Here is a 15,151-nt window from a genome sequence, read left to right as displayed (position 1 = left end):
GATTTTATAGTTAAGCTCCATGAAGGGAATTATGCAAGAATCAGATGGGGTACCCAAGGCCAATTGACCGAGAGGGTTCCCGTGATGAGGGGAGTCCGCCAGGGATGCGTCATGGCGCCGACCCTATTCTCCCTATTTGTGAATGGTGTGGTGGACCACCTGAGGAATGAGGCGGCGGATGCGCCATCCCTGGCTGGGGAAAAAATACCAACCCTCCTCTTCGCGGACGATACCATCCTGATTTCAAAAACCCCTGCAGGCCTTCAAAAGCTATTACATCGCTTTAGTGACTTCTGTAATGACAGGGGCCTTACAATCAATACTACGAAAACGAAATTGATGGCCCTCTCCCCGTCCAGAAGGTTTCGGAATAACTTTTCGCTCAATGGGGAGTCTCTGGACATGGTGGAGTCCTTTGACTACCTGGGCGTCAGGGTGAATAGTCGGATGCGCTGGAATGACCATCTGGCTAAAATGTCACTAAATTTCAAAAGAGTTGCTGGGGTGGTAATACGCGAGCATAGGGAGTCAGTGAGTAAACCTGTGGCCCCGGCTCTAGCCATCTATGAAGGTCAAATTTTGCCAAGTGCTCTGTATGGCTCTGAACTATGGGGGTTTGAGAATCTTCAGGATTTAATCATTTTAGAAAACAAGTTCTTGAGAGACCTGGTTACCTTACCAACCTCTACCCCAGTGTTACCATTACGTTTAGATATGGGCAGGCGCCCCCTTAAGGAAATAGTGCGCCTTCGCCCCCTACTTTTCTGGGTACGGCTGAGAAGGACTGAGGAGCTCAAGAACTATGCCGCGGCACTGGATGAACCTATCTTGTTGGATAAAGGTAATAGGATTAAGTGGTTGAGTAACCTACGTCAGCTGGTGGGACTTATAGGCCTAAGTGATCTATGGAAGAGCCAATCCCCGCCACCTAAATTAGTCATCAAGAAGCTTTATTGGGAGTGGGTCAAGACGGAGAGCTTGTCTAGAGGTGGTGTGGGTTCCCTCACCGAGCGGTTTCTAGAAATAAAGGGGTTATGCCAATTTGAACTACTCCTTGATTACATCGAGAAACCATTGGACAAATCACTATACTTAAAACTTAGGTATGGAACCCTCCCTGTAAATGCCTTTACCTTCGGGTGGAATGCACAAGGTAGTTCATCAAAGGGGTGCCCGTGCTGTGCAGCCCCTATTGAGTCTGTGGCGCATTTTATGTTTGCTTGCCCGGCTTACAGAGTATCCAGAAGGATATGGCTAAAACCGCTATGCAGGGGCCTGGGCCTGCGATGCCACGTAATGGCCCTGCGAGTGCTCTGTACTGACACATCTTCCTCTTCCTTGGTATGTGGTGTTGCCAAATTTGTCGGAAGTGCTTGGGTGATCCGTTTGAGGAGACTAAAGCTCCTACTTACCCTGCAGGACGGGACGTCATACTGAAGGAATGGTTCATGGCCTGGGCTAGAGGCCCCTGTTACTTATTTAGTCAGGGAAATGAGTAGTTATGCTGTTAATTGTAGAGTAAATTGATGAATTTTAACTTATATTTTCTGTATTGAGATTTTTATGTGACTTTTGCTGTATAATTTTAATGATGATTTCTAATAGGTCATGAATACTGTATATTACTTTTATGATGAAATTTTTTATCGAATAAAGTATTACTGACTGACTGACTGAAACAACACCCTCCGCAGCTACCACCAGGACCCCCCCCTACCCTCGATCAAAGACATGCCACATCAGCTACACCCAATCATGTACAAAATTATCTGCATGATGTCGCAGAATCACAACTGGTGATATGCATGTGTTGTCACAAAAATGAGCATCACACATTCATTTCCGAAGCAACAAATCAAACTTTATTAAAAGGAACACTGAAATGAAATGAAGACACATTGCAGCTGCCCTTGGGCCAATCCGTAGGTCACAGCCTGCAAGATAAACATCATGATGAGAAGGTGTGTCCTGCGCACATCAAAGGACAGAGAGAGAGAGCGAAGGGGAGCGAGAGGAAGAGAGGGAGAGAGAGAGAGAGAGGGAGAGAGAAGAAGAGAGGGGGAGAAAGAGAGAAGAAGAAGAGAGGGAAGAGAGAGAGAGAGAAGAAGAGAGGGGGAGAGAGGCAGAGAAGAAGAAGAGGGAGAGAGAGAGAGAGAGCGAGAGAGAGAGAGAAAAAGAAGTGAGGGAGAGAGAGCGAGAGAGAGAGACGAAGAAGAGAGGGGTAGAGAGAGAGAGAAGAAGAAGAGAGGGGGAGAGAGAGAGAGAGAGAGAGAGAGAGCGCCGCCCCTGCGCACCCAGGCCACACTGCGCACCTGCTGCCACCGGTGTGTCTCCAACCACTTGCCGGCATGTAGTGCAGTCCATTAGGTCACACATCTAAGACAGACCCGTCATCTGAAACAGAGTCCAGATACATGTTTGGCAAAGTCCACACAATTGCACAAGACAACATCTCCTGCCCGCCCATGCACACCCAGACAGAGGCACCCCAGCCCCTCCCGCCGCCCATCGGAGCATGCCCGCCCATGCACACCCAGGCCGCACTGCTCACGTTCCGCCACCGGCATGCAGACAGGAGATCCCACCACGTGCCGCTGCAGACCACAAGCCCAGGGCCCGCGGACATAACACACTCCACACCATGCCACCCGCTCCGCAGGCCACCAGGTCTCACGTTTGGTGCTGGGTCTCGTTTACTCCATGGCAAAGGACATACCAGGTTACACGGCCTTATCACAGGCTGCACACTCGCTCAGCCCAATAGGTGCCACCAACTCTGTGATCCTGGGAGCGACGCCACATGGCGGTAGGCCCACATTTGCCTGCTGGCCTACACTGCGGTCCAGCTGGGCACACAAAACCTGAGCTGTCCAGACCGCCAGGACAGGGCATCATCGAAGGCTGCACACCCACTCAGCAGCTCAAGGTGCCCCTAACTCAGTGCACCCAAAGTCACAGTCCCGTGGCGGGGTGCCTGTTCCGACCGCAATGCTCCAGGTGCCACTAACTCTGGGCAACTCCATTCAGCGCCACGTGGTGGCAGGCCCGTGATAGCCGCAAGGCCTCGGATGCCACTAACCCTGTGCAACCCCAGTCAGTGCCACGTGGTGGCAGGCCTGTGACAGCGGCAAGGCCTCTGGTGCTACTAACCCCGTGCGCAACAACTCATGGGCCCTTTATGATTGAGAACAGTGGAGCGTTCGTCATTCAGTCACTACTGGCAGAGGGGAATATGACGTCATCGACCCCTTATGTTGGCGGAGTCACATGGCCTGTGACGCCTGTGCCGGATGGGTTTGGTGTGCGTGCAAACATGCCCTCAGGGAGTGGCTGTGACATGCTGACAACTAGACCAGTGACCTGCACACCACCAGCGAGTAAGCCTGCGACAAGTAGCAATGAGGGCCCCCCTCGGAGCGTAAGAGGAGTGGTCTGGCGTGCCGTATGCCGGACCAGCGCAGGGCTTGCAACAATGACTCGTGGGATCTGGGCATGGTTCAGTCCATGTCCGGACATGGAAGTGACTGATGCGTGTGTCCCTGTTGTAGTGTTCACAGGACCCGGTACACAATATGCTATGTAGCACCCTCTGAATGGCATCCCACAGGATGAGCATCATTGATGCAAGGGACATCACTGTCCCTACATTCACCCACACATTCATACATGGATGATGAGCGACATAACACAGCAGTGCGTCACTGGATGTTTATTGCACAACCAGTGCAGTCCTGCACCTGTAGCGGTACAGGGCAATGCCGAGCACACTACACAATATGGGCCTGTGGATGGCCAGCCAGAGTCCATCCGGGGATGACAAGTACTGCGGAAGTGGTAGGGTACAGTCTGCAGTAGTCTGGTAGCCGTGTCATTGGTCATCAAATAGGATATGGCAGTCCATGTCGCTGTCTAAGGTGAGTTAATCGGGAGTGTATCGGGGGTCAGTGGAAGGTCATGGGCCACCAAGCAGGAACAGGCCAGGTGGCAGAAATGAAAGCTAGTGCCTCCTGATCACAAACCCATCCACGTCCTTGTCCTCTGATGTGTGCTCTGCCCCACCTGTGGGTGTTGCAGTACCGGCTGGGGCAGTGTGTGCCACTGACACATCAGGGACCAGAGGAGGGTTGTCGGCCGCACTGTGTGGTAGTGACACATCAGGTGCCGGAGTTGATACGCCTGCCACACTGTGGGGCACTGACACACCAGGGGGCGGAGATGTGGGTGGTGTGGGGTCAGCAACATTCATCAGCGCCACGCCTTGTGGCAGCAATGCTATGATGATGGTCTGCAGGGCATGGTAGATCCCAGCTACATTTCGCTGATGTACAGCGGTGGCTGCCATGCTTTCGCCTCCATCCGCACCATGTCCTTCATGAGCCTCTGCATGTGTGCCAGCTCATGACTGCTATCACTGGAGCCCCTCTGAGCGGACAAGTGTTCTTCTCTCCGTGTCAGGACTCCAGCGATGTCCGTCACGGCTCGTTGGAGGCCATGGAGCGGGCCTAGCCAGCCATGGATGGCGTCCAGTTTGGTGGCCATGAGGTCGAACCCCACCCGCACCTGCTCAGCCGTCTCCCTCTGGGCCTCCAGCACACAGCATTGGTAGGCCATTTGCTGTTCCTGGGGGTCTTGGGAGACTGGCGGGGTTGTGGGTGCCTCCTGCTGGGTGGTTTGGGTGGTGTCTCATCGATGCAGCTGGTCAGCCCTGATCCTGGAAGTGAGTCGCGGATGATGTCAATGATGTCTAGGAGGGCTTGGGTGTCGATGCTGGGGTTGTCCTCATCGTCATCAGTGACGAGTGGCTGGGACTGCTCTGCAGAGGGTGTTGACGGTGGTTCTACAATGTGAAGGGGAGATGGTGTATTGCAATGTGTCCACATGTATGTAGCCGCATGGTACATGTTGACATTCAGACAGCATGGCATTGTACATTGTGACAGTCTATAGATCTGGGCGATGACCCAGAAACATTGAGAGTGTGCACTGTGCTCTGCTTGATTGTGCATGTGTGCCATCATGGCCATCTCCACCCGTCCCCCCAGTACCTGGTGGTCACTCACCCTGTTGCGGTTGTGTTGTGTCCTGTCGAGCAGTATCCGGTCCCTCGACTCCGACCACAGTATCCACACTGATGACTGTCAACACCAGCTCCTCCATGTCATCCAGCTCGAGCTATGGCGCTGGGCCCCCACCTCCAGTCTGCATTGCTGCCTTCTGGTTGGCTGCGAGTTTCTCCTTGGTCTTCCGCTTGATGTTATTCCATCGCCTCTTGACCTCGTTCATTGTCCTCTTGTGCTCTCTGACGGCATTCACCTTGCCCACGATGTCCCGCCATATTCTAGTTTTGGTGCCCAATGAGACGTTGGAGGTGAAGAACAGTTGCTGATGGTGTTCCTTCACCTCTGTGACTATGATCCTGTTCGCCTGCAGACTGAACTTCGTCTTCCTCTTCTTCTTATCCATGCCCTTCCCTGTCCCCGATGTCCCGGGCTGGTCGTCCGGGGTGCTTGTGGGGTTGCACTCGTCCTCTGCGCCTGCTCCGGATGCCTCCATAGTGCTTGGGTGTTGGTCAGATTGTGTTTGGGTGTTTTTCTACTTTTATGGTGATTTTTTCCACTGGCCAGGTGTGTATTGCAGGCCTGGTGCTGCTTATTGCTGATTTCCTCACCGCCCTTTGGCCCATCGCAGGTTTTTTGTTGTTGTGGTTCGTGTTTTTATCTCCATCGAGGTGGCTGTGCCGCGGACATTGTCTGCGGTTTCGGCAGACTATCGCATGGTACCACCTTGTTGTGAATTCCACGTTGACACAGGGTTATTTTCCTGTGATGGGCTGCGATGTTGAGAGTTGCGTTAAGCTACTGTTGCGGTAGTTATCACACTTGGTAATATACCCCTGTGCTTCATTTAATGCAGACATACTTGAACTATGGCGCAAGAGTTTCTGCATTCGCGCATGGCATTCAAAAGGAAGCAAGTGCAGGGAGAGAGCAGAACAGTTCCACATTTTAGTAGATACAGTGCTCTTCTGCTGTCTCATTTACACAACGCAGCAGAATAACTTTACTTGCTGTGCTGCAGTGCGTGAATATCACATAAACCTGGGCCTGGATGTGCTGCATGGTGCACTGGTCTTATGTTGAGTCCTGTATATGGATGAACTTAACCACATTCAAATCTGTGCATTACAGAAGAATAATTATGTGTATCTAGAATTAAATGAGAGTTCTTTATTTTATGAATTTTTGTATTCATGTCTTCTGTTTATTGCTATATCTTCATTTGTGCAATTATGCTATCTAGGTCCCAGTGCATTTCTGGAACGCCATATATTAGAGGGCATGTATTATCAAACATGTATCATCATACACATTTTATATGGTTTCTGAAAATCCTGGTTGTGAAACAATCCTTGTAATGAAAGCTACCTGTCTGTCATTCTATATATTCCAGTGATTAACTGATTTGCTGACTAGCCAATTTTTGCTAGTGACTTCATTTAATTTGTTTGTATCTATTTGGAAAACATTACCCTGTTTATTAGTTTGCTTCGCCTCCAAAAATGGTTTCTTCTTGTCAGTTACTCACCATTAATATTAATTACAAACTATCATGCCTCTTGCTAAATTATTTTTTTGTGAAATAAACAGACTAAGTCCCAACTCTTTCTTTTAATTTTCAACCTATAAATCTTGGAAAAATGCTTTCAGATTGAGTTTTCTCACCTTTGTCAACGTTTGCACCACTAGTAACCAAAATTGAACACAGTAATTTAAATCAATTCTCTACATCGTCTTTAATATTTTTAAACTACAGCCTAGTATTGGGCTTTTCATATACTGGGGTATATGTACAAGCCCCTATCGCCACAGGAACATAATTTTTTAGGACGTTGCTGTGGCGATAAGCGCTTCGTCTTATTTATAAGGCAGCGTTAAGCCACTTAACGTGGCTTAACGCTGCCTTGTAAATAAGGCCCCCTTCATGCTATGCTTAGCGTGAAAGGGGTAGGCAGTGGGTGTTGCCGTGGGCCTTCCACCACAACACCCATTGATTATGACACTGCCCCCTATTTACAAAGGTAGCATAAATAGGAGGCAGTGCAAAAAATAAGACCAGGGAAAACCTAAATGCTTTATTTCTCCTCATTTTTGCTTTTTTCCATGTGTGCAGCCTTGTGGATTGCTTATGTGTAGAAAGGTGTCCCTTCCTGCACATACACAATTTAAAAAAAAAAGTACATTTTGTAACTTTCATGTGTGCTGCATTAAGCAGCACACATAGAAGTGACAAAACAGCATTTAAAAAATGTTTATGTGCAGAAAGGGACACCTTCCTACACATAAACAATCTTTCCCTGCATGCAGAAACCCTTGTACTATGGTACAAGGGTGCCTGCATTGGCTCTAGGCTGGTAAGTGTAGTGCCAGTGCAGGGGAAACGCAAGACTGCACCATATTCTAGTAAATATGGAGCAGCCTTGCGTTTCTGAAGTGGCGGAGTGAGGCGCTAAGCCATGACGGCTAACACATCACTCCGCTACTCCTTTGTACATATGCCCCACTGTGATATATGCTATAATCATATGTAGTTAGATATCCACCTTCATGCCCATATCATGCATAGGTTAGGGTAACCCCGACCTTGTTACCCAACTTTGATTTATGATTTACTGAGGTAGTTTAATCCATACATATCTATTTTGCTTATCGAGTCATACAAGTGATGACAGAAAAACAGGCTGCTCAATTCCGTACAGTGCCACATTTATTTATTCAAAAGCTTGTTTATTGTGCTGGCATGTCCCATCCTGCCAACTTCAAAATGCTAGACATCCACTCGGTGTAGTATTCGGGAATCAATAACTTCATATAATCTATTTGGCAATTCATCAGCATGTGCTCGTGTTTTCAGGTTAGCTTCATGTTTTACTCAGTATGGACTGCCAGATTCTGCAAAAAAACAGATGGTGGTCTCCTGGAAGTTCTGTACAAAATTTAGAAAGAGGCATCGTCCAAGGTGTTTAAGGTCCCCATTCCTTGAAATTAGTTTCTAATGGCTTGCCTGAACAATGTAGCAATTAGATTTTCTTGAGCCCCTAATGGTTTGCTGGGATTCCAATTGTAATAACTTTACCGAGTGTTTGATCTGAATGAATCTTGATTATCTGATTGCTAGGTCCCTAGTTGTGGTGTAGTAGGTTCTGGAGATAAGCCCGGTCAAGTGATTTACATGTAATATTTTAAGTGACCTATACCCATTTTCAGCATACTAAGCTCAAGTTCTCCTTCCCCTTCAATAGCAAATTAGCCATCTGCTTCACAGTGCCGTCTTAACGCATGGGCATGCTGGGCAGTAGCCCAGGGTCCCCATGAGCATAGGGGTCCATTGCAGACCAGAATTTAACACTAATTTTCCGTTAAACATTTTTATTCCAGTGAGTGGTTGTGTAGGCAGGGTCCAGTAAACTGCTTTGCCTGGGGGCCTATAATGCTGTTAAGACAGCCCTGCTGCTTCAATCCCAGAAGTACAATATCATGCTGTGACAGCAGTCCTGGCTCCAACTTCCTTCGAAGGCATTATCACCATTAAACCCTTAAAGTAAGTAGCCCCTTAATACATGTCCTAAATCTGCCATTGCAGTCTGAATGCAGTTTCAATCTGCCAAATCGACCTGGCAAAATAAACCCCTTGCCAAGCTTTAAACTCCCCCTTTATTGCTTATAAGTCACCCCAAGGTAGACCTACGTACAGCCTCCAGCCTCGTTCCGATGCAGATTTTCAATTTCCCAAAAAGAGACTATGTCAGAATGTGGAAATTTTCACTGCGACTTCATCCAGCGGTCCCTGAAGATAACGCGGTTCCCGACGATAATGCCTCCTTCTCGGACACCACCTGCAGCATTGCCCTGCTGAACTTCTACCTTCTCAGAACATTTTTGTTGAAATTTCTTCTAAGTCAGAAGGTAAGCGCTGAACGTATCCAATCCACTTCTTGTATCCGACTCACGTTCCATAGCGGTTCGCCATATTTCTTTACTTTGGCCTGGTCTCATGCGACGAGATGCCCATGGTTGGCGCTTTGATCTTTTAGATGCTAGTTTTACCTTAAACTTTACGCATTCATAACTCTGGTTCTACAGATTGGATTTTTGTAAATATGGTGTCAATTAATTCCTTAAGGTTTTCTCTACTTTTCTAAATTGGTGTGGGATTTTTTATGTGTTGTGTTTGCACTTCATTGCTGTTTGTGTGCTGCATAAATACTTTACACATTGCATCTAAGTTAAGCCTGACTGCTTTTGTTCCAAGCCACCAGATGGTTAGGCACAGGATAATTTAGTGTCTTTTATGGTCAACCTGACAGGGATGGTGGCTGTTGCTTGAGCAGGGTTAACATCCCACTCAACCAAGAACCCGACTTCGCACAAGGATTCTTTAACTCTTCCACCTACTATTCCTAGACCAAAGCATGACCACCACCCTCTCCCCAGCCAACTATGGTCAATACACATGGTTCAGCTGACTGTTTTTTTCTCCTTAAATGTTTTACATAGCATATTGCTATGTGCCTGGAGTTGACTTAAGTTATAATATACCGGTGCAAAACTTGGAAAATAGAGGGGTAGTGGCATGCCCCTATGTACTTCAATATCAGCTTTTTTTGTATGAGCCTCATCTGAGGGAATATTACACCATATTACAGGCTTAATACAAAGTGCTGAACACATTTCAATAATCCACGTCCTGCCATCAAAACTGCTTTGCTGAAGATGTATAGCTGGTATGTTCCATTGCCTTGTCACAAAATATGAGAACACTTCGCCACCTGTATAGCTCTTCCTGATTTGTGGTTCTGTAAAAAGAAGACTTGACCTTAGTTGAGAGTCCTCCTAATCATAAAAAGGGTTATTTTTCTCTAAAAGCCTATACCATCCCTTGGATGGTCTTCAGACCACAGAGCCTTGCATTTGATTCACTGATACACAGACAGAAGAAATCATGGTACTCTCTAAATTACTCCTCCTCTGCATTTTTGAGCCTCCGCTGATGATGTAGTAGAGAGGTACACCCAGGTAGACTCCATTAGATTGCCCTACTGTGGAGACATAAGGGCTGTATTTTCTGAAACATTTTGTAAGAAGTCTAGCTATGGAAGAAAATATGGTTGTAACATCTAAAAATAGTACAAAGACGCTTTGGTCATGGATTTACCCAGCGAGTTCCGTACTCACAGAAGATAAAATGCTTAAGCACAGTTGCAGCACCAAGACGAAACTTGCTTGGCCAGAAAAATGGTTCCAATGTCGAGGGAACTCTGCAGAAATAGGGCTCTCTATTGTTTTGGGTGAAGTGTCCATTAATTAATACTCAACCGTCTGTCAATCAGTTTTGAGTAGAATCTATCAACAAAGGACTGGCATTTATGTGTTGTCTGCATAATGACACATTTGATAGCTATCTCATTAAATGATTACCATAAGGTGGTGAAAGTAAACATTGAAGTACCGCAGAAACATTGAAAAGCAATGTAGAATTCAACATATGGCTTGAATAACTTCAACTTGAAGGGGGCATGTGCACAGTTAATTGGTGGCCAAACAAGAATATTGTGACAACATCAAGTGCAATGCCTCTGTGTCTGTGAAAGTTTGAAATGGTGGAGCTTATTAAACTTTGTAGACATATCCCGTGAGATCAGGGTGACAATGCCCTCAAGATCTGCTTCGATACAGAGTTATCATCAGCAGAAACAAGGCGAATTTCATCCATCTGCCTGATCAAACTCATGCCCGAATCAGAAGCGGGAGATTGTTATTTTCAGTAAACATCTATAGTTACAAAAGTGGCACTTTTTTCAAACCTTTGACTAGATATGGCATGTTAGAGTTGGAGAAAAAATTAGCCTAGTCAGAAGTGTCCAAAGAAAGCTCTTCTCGTGAGCATAGGAAGTTCACAGCTGTTTTAAAATATGAAAGACCGCTAAGCCAAGAACAAATCAATCAATTCTGCCAATCATATGCAAAAATTAGATTGCTTACCATGGTTACAGAGCCAGAGCACTTTCCACTGATGAATATATTATGGAGGAATTCTATTGCTAGGTATGTGCCAGGACAGCGTATCTCCTATGCCTTCCCTGATACCAGCTGAGATGCTTTCAGATCAATCTTCTTCTAGCCGATTGAATGCCTTTAAATCGAGGCTTTGAAAGAACCTAATCCACCGTTATGGATTGTGGAGAAGACAACAGCATGCACCTTCTTGAGGTGCTTCCTTAAAGCCAGCTGAGATTTTCCATCTAATAGTCGCTTAGAGTACTGATGGAAGTGGCTAGACAGGCCTGAAAACGCTCTGCTGAACCCTATTTCCAGGCAGAGATGGGATACTTTATTGCATTCCCTTTCTACTTAGACATAACATCCAAGAGGAATAAAAATACCATCTGAAGGTGATTAATATTTCTGCTAAATAAGGGCCAAGATGAGTCTGATGCTCCTTATCTGCCATCTGTTGGTATATGTGATATAGCTTGTCTTCAATTGTCGCACTTTCTGCTTAATAGTGTAACTGAAAGAAGACAAAGGTCCATCAAGTTCAAATTCCTTCAATTTGCCATTAACGCGTTTTGTATTTATATGCATACATATGTACAATCTCCTAAAATGGAGACTGATACATTTAATTGTGTCATCCAGAAAGCACTGATTAGCCAAGATCATGTCGGAGCTTTACACTGGGCTTCTAAACTCAATTTTGTGTCCTTCAGGTCATGTGACACAGACAGAAACAAAAAAATAACATTAGAGGAGTGGCTGTTCTGTTTGGTGGATCGCTCAGAGATCTGGTTTGAAGAATTCATGTGTAAGTAAACATGATATTATACACTTGTAATCGTTTTACGCAATGCTTTCTGTATTACATATCAATATAGCGTGCCAATTTATTTTAATTCAGTTAATCATTAGCATGGAATAGCACATCATATCATTAAACATCTGTTATTTTACTTTTATTGCTCTTTGAGTAAAAGAGCCAGTTCCATTTGTAGACCTCAAGGGTTGGCCAGGTCAAGAGACAATGGTTTACCCCAAAATGTATATAAGCATCTAATTAATTGGCCCTCTATGGCAAGGACAATTCATAAAATGTGTATAAGTATTAAATTTACTTTTGACAAATCAATGAAATGTTCTTAAGTTGCTTGGACATTATTATGAGGTGTGATTTTGAGTTATGCAGCATTCTCCAAACTGGATGAATACAATTTGTGATATGTACATCATCCTGGTTAATGGTAATCTTCATTGAATCGCACTACCCCATTATAAAGTAATGTACCCCCCTTGTCATGAATGGCTAAAACAAAAACAAAAACACTAAAGGTTAATAGTTGGAGTGAGGTTATGTGTATCCCTAGACAGGTGCAAGACTGTTAGTTGGGCATCTTCATAATATATAGAGAGAATAGTCAACAATACGAATACCACATGCCATTTGCACCCCCCTTAAAAGGTTGGTGATCGTATTTAGATCATTCTACCATACCATATTCATTCAAGAACTCTATGATAACAAGCATTTGCAATGTAATAGGTCATGCATTTACAAGAGTTTGAACTATTGGCATTTTACATGACAATGCCTTTTCAAATTCAAATTCGAAAATAGCTTTATTCGATTTTTGAGTAAAAATCATAAAAGCACAATTAAAAATGCACATTCATTTATATTACATCATAAACTTGATTAAAAAACATGGCTTTCGCGATCTTCTGACACTACATTACACAATAGGGAGGTATATAGAAGCCCATTTCTAATTAAAAACAATACATGATTATACAACATACTAGCAAGCGCTTGTTTTTTACCTTTTACAAACATTTGGTTGCAAAACAGAGAGGGTATCATAGCTTTTGTCTTTACATAGTATTCCTGGACCTAATAACACTTTTTAAAAATAAGGATACAGCCACCATAATCATTTCATTTTCCAGAGATAGTAACTTCAAGTAAGCAATTCTGCATTGTCTTAAACCCAAGCTTTTTAAAATTGGAATTAAAAACCTTTTCCTAGGTAATGTATAAAACTTACAAAATTAGATGGTATGTATCGTAGATTGGTTTGAGATGTCATCGCCTGGACAGGGAAGTAAATTACGTGACCAATCATTAACTTCTGGAAAAGTAATCATTCTATGTAATATCCCAAGTTAAAAGTATACGGTCAAAGCTTCCCTGTACCTGTATCAAGTAGGGCAGTATACCTGAACAAGTTAGCTTCATTTGGTTATCCATAACAGTTATTTTTCCTCTTTCTATGTGCCATCTCTTGTTCTCTAAATTGGTCAGACACTATTTTTAGTGCCTTTCTTGAAATAGATATCATACTCTCCGGTGCCTCATAATATTCAGGGTGGCCAATTACATTAGCCATTTCCTTAATATAGCCAAGCCAGGGTATGGTAATGGCCATTTCCTTAATATAGCCAAGCCAGGGTATGGTAATGGCCCTATCTAGTTTTAAACAATCCGTGATTACATCACGATTAAAACTGGTTTAATTTGATACCCAAACCTTATGCCAGAGTAAAAAAGAGTTCATTTTTATCATATCAGTCAGTAATAAAAGGCAAACCAAGTTCAGAGTGGCAGATAAAGTTAGCGGTTGAATTTGGTACTGCCAACAGATAACGCATAAATGCATTTTCACAACGTTGTAGGTTTTGTACCTCCACAAATCCCCATATGCCTGCCCCATACACAGCTGTTGAAAGGCATATTGATTTGTAGATAGCTAATGACTCAGGGATAGGTCTGCAACCTAGTTTTCTAGAGAAATTGATCACCGCACCTATGGCTCTAGATAACAATAGTTTTCTTGCTTGTATAGCTGCAGACCAAGACCTCGTACGCTCAAAAGTAATCCCCAAATAGGAGGATTTATCAGTACATTAAATTTTTTTATCATTAATAAAAACATTACATTTTTTGTCATCTTTTTTCCACATTTAATTGTGTAAGTCTTACTGATATTCACATTTAGACCCTTTTCTTGCATAAAATAACAACATTTGTAACCGTTCTCTGCAACCCTATTTGTGTCTGCGTCATTATTACCGCCTCATCAGCATAAAGTAAAATTGGGACTGGAGTGTTATTAATAATTGGATAGTCCTGGGGATGCTCTATCAAGTATTGGCCAAGACTGTTAATGTATAGTGAGAAGAGAAACTAGGCAAGTACACAGCCTTGCCTCACTCCTTTTCTCATTGGAAATTTGGTTGAGCACTCCCCCTGCTTCCCAAACCATACCCTTGCCCCTGCATCCCTATATAATTCCCTTATAAATAAAAGTAAAGGTGGGTCAACTCCCATCCCTTCAAGAACACTCCATAGCTTTTCGTGACAATGCTTTTTATTTATGTGTTGTTTTTAAAACAGATAAATAAAAGGCATTGTCATTTACAATGCCAATAGCTTAAACTCTGGCAAATGCGAGACCAATTGCATTGCAAATCTTTTCAGCGCCTGTGCTATAAATGTTTTTAAAAAGCATTAGGAGAGGGCGTGTCCTGCCTGCAACAGCAGGCAGGACAAAACTATTTGAGAAAATAGTGCTTGGAGGCTGTAATAAAAGCCTACTCAGTAACAACACACGTAACAGGGGGTGTCACCATGGGAGGTTACAAAATGAGACAGGGGGGGACTAAGGAGGGACTATTAAGCCATTTGACCAATGAACAGCCACAGTTTACAGTGGACAGTGCCACACGCCAATGAAAAATATGAGCTGGGATGGGCGGAGATTCAAGGCCATACCTGAACACAGCACACCTCGCAGAGCAGCGCATGTGTTGCCCAGGCTCCACCTAAATATGTATGCTGCATATATCAGAATAGGAAGAATCTCAGAATTACATTCTTGCTAGGGGGGAGCGGAGATTCATGATGTTACACACTCTTTAAGATTCAAACTGAGCCAAAGGTTAGAGTTTACAGATTGTACGTAGAAGCAGTTTTATATGAAAGACAAAACACATGGTGAACAGTTGTATCCCTGACTTGCGCCTTTACAGATATTAACCTTAGCCTCTAGCCTCTGATATGGAAATCCTGCTCCACCACAGAGTAATACAGTACAAAAAGC

At 44.5% G+C, this 15,151-nt stretch overlaps 1 protein-coding gene across 1 annotated transcript in view; it reads left to right on the top strand.

Annotated features, from left to right (window-relative positions):
* The window catches only part of LOC146867724 (SPARC-like), a 641,752-nt gene that overhangs the window by 475,040 nt on the left and 151,561 nt on the right, over positions 1–15,151 (top strand). The window contains exon 8 of the mRNA XM_085615045.1: positions 11,768–11,862. Within this exon, the coding sequence (XP_085471171.1) occupies positions 11,768–11,862 (95 nt within the window). The remainder of the gene's footprint in view (positions 1–11,767; positions 11,863–15,151) is intronic.

This window comes from Triturus cristatus, chromosome 1_2, assembly GCF_964204655.1.
Source record: "Triturus cristatus chromosome 1_2, aTriCri1.1, whole genome shotgun sequence".
Lineage (NCBI taxonomy): Eukaryota > Metazoa > Chordata > Amphibia > Caudata > Salamandridae > Triturus > Triturus cristatus.
The sequence above is the reverse complement of the archived record's forward strand: the minus strand, read 5'-3'. Positions and strand labels throughout refer to the sequence as shown.